General features: G+C 55.4%; 1 protein-coding gene across 4 annotated transcripts; it reads right to left on the reverse strand.

Annotated features, from left to right (window-relative positions):
- Nucleotides 1–527: 527 nt before the first annotated feature.
- On the reverse strand, nt 528–7254 carry Dlk1 (delta like non-canonical Notch ligand 1). Of its 4 annotated transcripts, none has more exons than XM_038337769.1 (6): nt 7188–7254; nt 5883–5946; nt 5302–5432; nt 2632–2773; nt 1056–1275; nt 528–770 (listed from the first exon to the last, which is right to left on the reverse strand). In XM_038337769.1, exons 1-6 carry the CDS (start codon nt 7252–7254, stop codon nt 528–530), a joined length of 867 nt encoding a protein of 288 aa, XP_038193697.1. The 4 variants fall into 4 exon arrangements, with proteins under 4 accessions (XP_038193697.1, XP_038193696.1, XP_038193695.1 ...); XM_038337768.1 differs by having other exon boundaries at nt 528–776; nt 996–1275; XM_038337767.1 differs by having other exon boundaries at nt 528–842; nt 996–1275.
- Between the last annotated feature and the right edge of the window lie 677 nt (nt 7255–7931).

Consider the following 7931-nt stretch of genomic DNA (forward strand, 5'->3'; position numbering starts at 1 on the left):
ACACTGCAAAGTCACAAATCGACTGGAAAGATCTAAGGGTTGCGGTGTGAGACTGGATGTGAGTGAGAGCCGAAGCGGTGTGTGAGAATTAACGAACGAAAGAGTTTAGCCCTTTTCACAGTGAGTGGTCAGGTACGGCATTCGTATGGTTGCACGAGGACCGGGTAGCTGAGAGCCCCCTGGGAGAGGGACCTCAGTACCAAGCCCTGGTTCTGTTACCATGTTTTTTTTTGGTCTTTTTTGATTTTATATTTGATATTTGATACTTAAGAGTTTAGAATAACATACTTATTTCTTTAACTCATTTAGAGATATTATTATTATTCATTATCATGCATTAAGAGGGAGAAAGAGGATTCTTATGTAGCATGGCAGCATGTCACACAGCGATGCAAGGACAATGTACGTAAGCATAGCGTTCACTAGATTCCACACAAAAGCAAACTGCACCACAAAGAGAAGCACAGACCGCATATAGTGAGCTCTGCGGAACCCGGATACTATAGAGGGGCCTGGGGGCATGCTGCTTAGATCTCCTCGTCGCCAGCCTCCTTGTTGAAGGTGGTCATGTCGATCTTCTCCGGGAAGATGATATTGACCGCCAGCTCCTCGCCGCTGTTGTACTGCAGCAGCAGGTTCTTCTTCTTCCGCAGCATGTGGTTGTAGCGCAGGTTGGACAACCAGGCCTCGCACTTGTTGATGAAGACGATGGCCACGGTGCCCAGCACCACCAGGCTGGTGAGCACACCCAGGATGGTGAAGCAGATGGCCTGTCCCTCGGTGAGGAGAGGGGTACTCTTGTTGAGCTCTTTCATGGACACCTTCAGGATGCGGTGCTCGGGCTGCTGAACTGGCAGCTCGTGCACCCCGGGGGTCAGGCGGTAGGTGAGCCCGTAATCGCTGGGCAGGTGGGTGACCAACACGGGGATAACCCCGCGCCTCTTCGCACACGTGGGACCCACGAACGGGGGCTTGCACAGACACTCGTAGCTCACCTGGGTGTGCTGGAGGCAGGTGCCCCCGTTCAGGCACGGGCCACTGGCGCAGATGCTCACCGGGCGGCTGCAGGTCTTGTCGACGAATCCAGCTGGGCAGCGGCAACGAAAGTCGCCCCCGATGTCGGTGCAGACGCCATCATTCTCACATGGGTTAGGGGTGCAGCTGTTGGCAATGATCTCGCAGAAGTTGCCAGAGAAGCCAGGGGGGCACAGGCAGGAAGCATGCGAGGCCCGGCCCTCATCATCCACGCAGGCACCTCCGTGCTGGCAGGGAGAACTACAACACAATAGACAAGGTGAAGGGCCCTCGGGGGCTGGGCTAGGACAGAGCAGTAGGGGCAGGGGGCAGAGGGCAAAGGTGAGGCTCCCTTTCTCTGGATCTTCCTTTGGACCTGACAAAAGTGCAGGGCTCAGAACACATCGGGCTAGGAAGGGTATAATGCCAACTAGGTGGGCAACTGGGGATGGCACCCCTGGCTTGGAGGCTCACCAGCTACCCAAGAGTGGAGTGCACGAACACCTCACCCTGCCATGTCAACCTGGTCAACCTCGAAGAGAACCAACCGCTCACGCCCTCTCCCAACTCTCAGTCCAGAGCATAGATTGTCAGTCACTAGACAGATGGGGGAAACTGAGGCTGGGAGAGGGAGCATTAGTAACAAACAGCCCAAGTTTAGGGTAAGATCCCTCAGGTGAGGAGGGCAAGAAACACGGTCTCTGGGCTGTCCAAGAGGAGGTCTGCTGTTAGTCAGGGCTCCAGTGTGTGCCACCCACTCCACCCCCAGCCCACTATTTCTATTCCTAGTGGAGTGGGCCCAGACAGTTCTTGTGAAGGAAACCCCTGTGCTGTGCTGGCGGGAGTGGTGTCTGTTTAACAGTGGTCCGTTCTCACAAGTGCAGCACACGGAGCATTTCATGTGAGTGCTTCTAAATGAGCTAGCCCTTTGTCATCTGATAAATGCCCCCTACACCCAACACACACGAGGAGTAAGCATTGTTACTTCAGCCCCAGGGCTGTAAGAAGCTGGGCTCTGAAATTTTCCTCAGGGCCCCCAGAGCCTCTTTTGAAAGACTAGATCAAGTCCGCTAGAACAGAACAAGGCAAAAGGTCTTGTCCTGTGTTCTCCCTTTAGTAAACTGCGGTGGAGTTCAATGGTCACCACCTCTGATGTCCTTCCTGAATACAGATCTTCCTGACTGTCTGAAGCCTCTGCCTCTTCCCCACTGTGCCCCAATAGTGCCCCCTCCCATCTCCTCCAATCTCCTCAGACATCCAAGAAAACCCAATTGCAATGCCCCAAACTGCCTCCTACAACACGCTAAGCTGGTTTCACAGTCTAGTCCTCCTGAACTCTGATCCCTTATTATGTTGCCTTTAGAAAATTATACAGCTTGGCATCTCTGTCCCCATCTCAATCTGCTGTCATTCACTGGCATCAGGACTTGGGGACATCAGGGGAATATGAAATTGCCTTCAGAACCATTTGAAAGAAAATATGGAAATGGCGCATTCCTCCACCAAGGCCCCCTACCCCATGAGAGCAGAAGGTGGGGCAGGGGTTGCCTGAAGCACTTCTTTCATCAGGGGACAGATCCTATGGGGTTAGGCTGAAAGGATCTTCCGACTATTTACCCATTGATCACGCAGGGCCCAGCTTTGTTCTGGCAGTCTTTTCCAGAGAACCCAGGGGCACAGGAGCACTCGTACCCGCCCTTCTCGAGGTCCACACAGGTCCCATTGTTGGCACAGGGGGTTGAGGTGCAAGCCCGAGTATCTGGGAAGCAGAAAAGCCCGTGCTTAGCTTTCGTGCTCAGAGTCTAATGTGACAGGAACCTCAAGTGGCTCTGCTTGTGATTTCCAAGTGAGATTTGTAGAAAGGGGGTACAGTGATTTCCCCCACAAAGTCCTGAAGTGCTGAGGGTAAGGAAGTTTAACTATAAGGTCACCAGTGAGAACGCCAAGGGCATGGGGAACCAAGATAAGCAGCTGCACCCTTTTCCTGGCACCCTTGCAGTGTGGCAACACAACCTTCAGGGCAGAAGCCTTTGTCCCTCCACAAAAAACGGGGGAGTGAGCCAAGATTCCCTAAAGTCAGGCTGCTTTCTCACAGCTAGACAAAGGGGTCTCTGCCACCTTGGGAACCAGTACAGGGGGGAAACACTAGCTTTTCACACATTCCCATCAAAGATCCCCATCAGGAAACAAGAAGACTAATTTAGCCCCGGGGCTACCTCCCCACCCCTTGGTCCTTCTGTTCTCTGGTTCTGAACTAAGGGGGGTCTAAAGGTAAAAAGGCTGCATCTTTTGAAGGCAGCAAAATTAAAACTATTGAGCGCGCTCCTGTCCGTTCGGGTTTCCATGAGCACTGCTGTATTGCCAGCGCTTTAACACCTCCTGTCAGGCTCTCTTCATTATTCGGCTCAGCAAGCCAAGGATGAACTGAACAAAGGGGCTCGGCTTCTCCCACTGTGGAGACCCCAGCTGCCCAGAAGGGGCAGGAAGGGGCCCTTTGTGGCTGCTCCAACCTGCTGCCCCACAGAGTTCAGTTCCTTCCCGTTCTGCCTCAGTTTCCCTCCATGTAAAAGGAAAAGCTCTCTGTAGCTGATCTCTGAGAGTTTTCTACAATATGAGCTGTAGAAAGCCAGAGACTGCCAAGTAAAGGCAGCCCCAGAGAAGGGGTTCCTGACGCTAAGACCACACGTGGAGCGTTTCTCTCCTGTTTCAAAGAGACATGCACCCTGATGAAGGGGAGACCAGCGGCCATGGAAAAGCCTGTGCACCATGCTGGTGGACTCTCTGCGGATCCCAATGTGGTGCAAGGAAACCTAAGGGGGATTTATCTTTCCGGGATAGTGCTAGCAAAACGTTAGTGCACTGAGCCTCTGAAGCTAGCTCTGGCTTCTCTGCCTCTGCTCTCTTGCCACTTGGAATCTTAATTTAAGATAAGGATCTGGTGACCACCCCTAGACTGTTCAGTCTCCCTAAATACCAGTTCTCCAGAGCCTCCAACCCCAAAGACAGGGATGAATCAGCTGCCGCAAGGAGAGGGCTGAGGGGGGCTCTCCTCTTGAATAGCAGCTGAGGCCAGGCAGGCAGGCAGAAAGGAAGCGGGACAGCAATTACCCAGGGGCTATGTTCCCCATGGGACAATCCTCTACCCCCCCCCCATTTCTACACAGGCAGATGGGCTTTGTGGTGTTGATGGAGAGGGGGCTCTGCATGCTGAGGGACCTGTGATGGAGAATTCTGTCTGGAAAGCTCTTCTGGATTCAGATATGTGGAAGGGTGGGATCCAGGCTAAAAGCCTAACCCTGGTCAGTGGTTTTTCTAGCACCCCTCACATAATGGTAGCTGCTGCTGCTGCTGCTGCTGCTGCTGCTGCTGCTGCAAGGGGCTGCAGAGTTGTGACCACAGCATGAGTCAGCTGCAGCAAAAACCTCCCCCCCCTCACTACTCGGGGAGAGGGAAGCAGACAATTGGGGTACAGAGGCCCCTTTTGCTTATCTGATCCTTGATTTCCCTATTTGTCACTGGCAATGCTAAGCAGACAGGTCCTGGGGCATCTAGCTGTCTGCCTTCCTGATGGAGTACCATCTGTGGGGGGTGGGGGAGCGCATACCCTTTATTCCCCGGGACTTCAGTTTTCCTGGGCTTTGGGGACAGCGTTAGCAAATGAGAACAGTCCTACAACAATGCAGCTGTCACTTTACAAAGATCATATGAATTAGTGAAATTAGCAGATCACACCAGTCTGTACCTTAACCCTTCCTCAGCCTCTCCCCACCACCAACCTCCTGCAACACCTGACTGCCCCCCTCCACCCACGCAACCCTGGCCTTCCTGGTGATTCATACTCAGCCCCCACCATCATCACTCAGCATCAGCCCCCCCTCCCCTCTTTGTTTGTTGGCTCCCCTTTCTTGATGTTTGAGCCCTGAGAATTATCCCTCCCACAGCACACAGAGAAGACCCCCACCCACCTCCCAGCTCCAGTAACCAGTTCAAGTAGCCCCAGTACCTGGTCCAGCCACCCTGGGCATGCTGGGTGTTATTTTGTAACTCTTTATTCAACAGGCAGTTGAATATTGCTAACAATCCCCCACCCCACCCTCAAGTCTGGGAACCTGCAGAGCTGAAGTGAACAGAATACAGTCTCTACCTTTGAGGCCCAGCAGGAAATTCATATGCACTATAGATCACATACTACAAACAGAGAACCTTAGGGGTTCTAGACCGCAGTCAGGCAGGGAGGCGGAGGAGGCCAGGAAAAAGGGGTCAGGGTGGGCCAAGGACGGTGCCCACCTATGTCGCAGAGTTTCCCGTCCCAGCCATCCTTGCAGATGCATTGCCATGGTTCCTCGCACAGTCCATTGACGCAGCCAGGGGAGGTTACACACTGGTCACACAGAGGGCCCTCCCAGCCAGGCTGGCACCTGTGTGAACAAAAGGGAGAGAGGGGGGCACATGAGGGGAGTAAGGGGTCCCAAGAGGGCTCAGGCTGTTTCTGTGATGAATGGAGAACCCTTGGTGGTCTTTGCACAGTGCCAGGTCAGTAGGTCCCTGGAGCAGGCAGCAGGCACCTGAATGGAAAACTCAGAGAAGGCGCTCGAGGGCAGAAACAAGGGTCTGACAGACCCCCACGAGAACCACATTTTATGCAGTGACCTCCCCAAAGATCTCACCCTGTAAGATGTCCTCCTGCCCCCCTTATCCTGCCCCCCCCTTTTCCCATGTCCTCCTTCTCTCCCTCCCCCGCCCCTACCAGTTTCTGCAGGAGCAAGGAAGCTGTGACGCAGTTTTGTGAAAAAGCACCCCCCTCCTTTTAGCCTGGCTCCAAGACCCCCAGGACCCCACCATGGCTCCCAAGCAGCTTACGCCATTACCTGCAAACATTGTCATCCTCGCAGAAACCATTTTTGGGGTCGCAGGCTGGGTTGCATTCAGCCCCTGAGGAAGAAAAAGAAGGTACGCAATTCACCCCCACAAGGCCTGGAAGACACTACAAAGTCTATTTCCTCTCACATGGCCCACTGCCCCCCAGCGGGGCGGGGGGGGGGGGAATCCAAAGACTCTTGCATCTTTCCAGCCTGGCACACAGTAGGCACTTCTTGTCTGTGGATGAATGTGGTTCAACCTACCCAGGAAAATAATCCTGCCTGTTCCTAGCAGCCATGGGATAAGCACTGCAGATCCCTGGTTCTCCAAGTGCAAAGCAGACACCTTTCTCTCCAAAGAAAATAGGAACCCCCAGACCACTAAAAGTAGGAATGGGGGACATAGAAGAGGTAGCCTTTGACCTCTGGGCATCCCCTCAAGAACTCACTTTTGCAAAGTGAGCAAAAGGGGAGATTTTGAGGTCTAGGAAAGCTCAGACAAGTTCACCTGCCTGCCTCACAAGTAAAGCGACTAGATTTCCCCCCAAGATTAACCCCAGTTACATCAGGCAGGCAAAGCCTATCCCTCGCGCTTTCCCTACCCCCACTGGTCACATTAATAAAAACTGCGCAATAGCTCTGCAGGGCCTCTCAGATTCCAACACTAATAGACACCTACTGTATGCATCTATTCAACCGACTCTCAGGCTTACCAGACAGCCCCCAGCCCCCGACACACAACCACTGGCGCAGTGGGACCTGGGGTCGCGGGGAGGGGGCAGCTCTCTCGCTGCTAGAGACAGATGGCTGCTGCAAGCAGAAGTGTCGCAGCCCCTCACCTAGAGAAACGCGCCACACAGGAGGGGCTCTGGCTTTACTCCTGTTGGAAATTGGGGCCTACGACTGTAAAATCATCCTCCAAAGACCCCAAGGCCTGTTCCTAAGCACATACGCAGGACAGACACCCCCAAAGTTGCACCCAGAGCCTTTTTTTTCTTCTTAAATAAAATACCTCCCAGCGCAGCCTCCTTTTTCCATACCTCCTCAATCCGCGCAACGACACCCCTCCGAACGCCACTTCTGCCGGGGCAATAAGGGGCTGGGACCCTCCACCTCCTGCAAACCCCAGGACCCTGGGACTGGGCTCAGCAGGAAAAAGTGGCGCAGGTAGGGTGAGGTGGGCCTAGTGCGGGACTTAGTGTTAGGCAGGACGGGCAGGACTTGGGGCGTACGGGATAGGGAGTATAGGGTGGTCAGCGGGGCATCGCAGGCTTCCCCAGAGGGGGCGCGAGCCAAGCCGCCAGGGGGGCTCACCATAGGTTCTGTGGCCGAAAGCCAGCAGGAGCAAGAGGACGCGCAGGAGGGCTCCGGTCGCGGTCATCTCGGGGCGGCCTGGGTCGCGGTCCGGGGAGCGGCGGCGGGGCAGAGGGTGCTCCGGGGGCTGCACTGGGCTTCTGGTTGCGGACGATGAAGGGGGCACCGGTGTCCAGCGGAGGGAAAGCCAGGTTTGCACTGGGGCGCACGCTGCTAAGTGCGGGCCGCCGAGGAGCTGCAGCTGCGGCCCGCGCGCCGCCTTTTCGTACTGTCGTCTCCCCCCCCCCCCCCGGCGGCCCCCGCCCACGCCCACGCCTCGCGCGCACGGGGCAGGCGCCGGCCAGTCCCGGTGACCCACCCCCTGGCGGGGCCGCCCCCCCAGCGCCGCGGCGCCCGGAAGCTGCTTGCGCACGCGGGCACACTCTTGGCTAGACGGGTACCTGCGCACGATGGGCACGCGGTCCGCACACAGGACAGCACGCGGCGGAGGCGGAGGCGCTCGCACAGGCCGGCTTAGCGCAAGTCTCAGGAACCAAGCCGGGCGGGCGGGCGAAAGCCCTAGCACGCACTCAGAATACAAAACGCTCACAGACATAGTAAGACACTTAGGGCTTGGGACCTGCACACACATGGCGCGGGTCAAAAGCCCAGAAGGACCCAAACGCACACCACGAAGATGTGGAAAATGCACATGATCACAGATGCACACACGAAAACTACCACGAAAAGCCGAAGTCCCCCGAC

This window comes from Arvicola amphibius, chromosome 7, assembly GCF_903992535.2.
Source record: "Arvicola amphibius chromosome 7, mArvAmp1.2, whole genome shotgun sequence".
Lineage (NCBI taxonomy): Eukaryota > Metazoa > Chordata > Mammalia > Rodentia > Cricetidae > Arvicola > Arvicola amphibius.

Excerpts from the sequence above, each read along its gene's own strand:
- Dlk1 (XM_038337766.1), bottom strand. The coding sequence starts at position 7,254 with ATGACCGCGACCGGAGCCCTCCTGCGCGTCCTCTTGCTCCTGCTGGCT. Across the intron at positions 2,774-5,301 it reads CGGGAAACTCTGCGACATAG|ATACTCGGGCTTGCACCTCA; the intron begins GTGGGCACCGTC and ends TCTGCTTCCCAG. Across the intron at positions 1,276-2,631 it reads GGGCCCTGCGTGATCAATGG|TTCTCCCTGCCAGCACGGAG; the intron begins GTAAATAGTCGG and ends ATTGTGTTGTAG.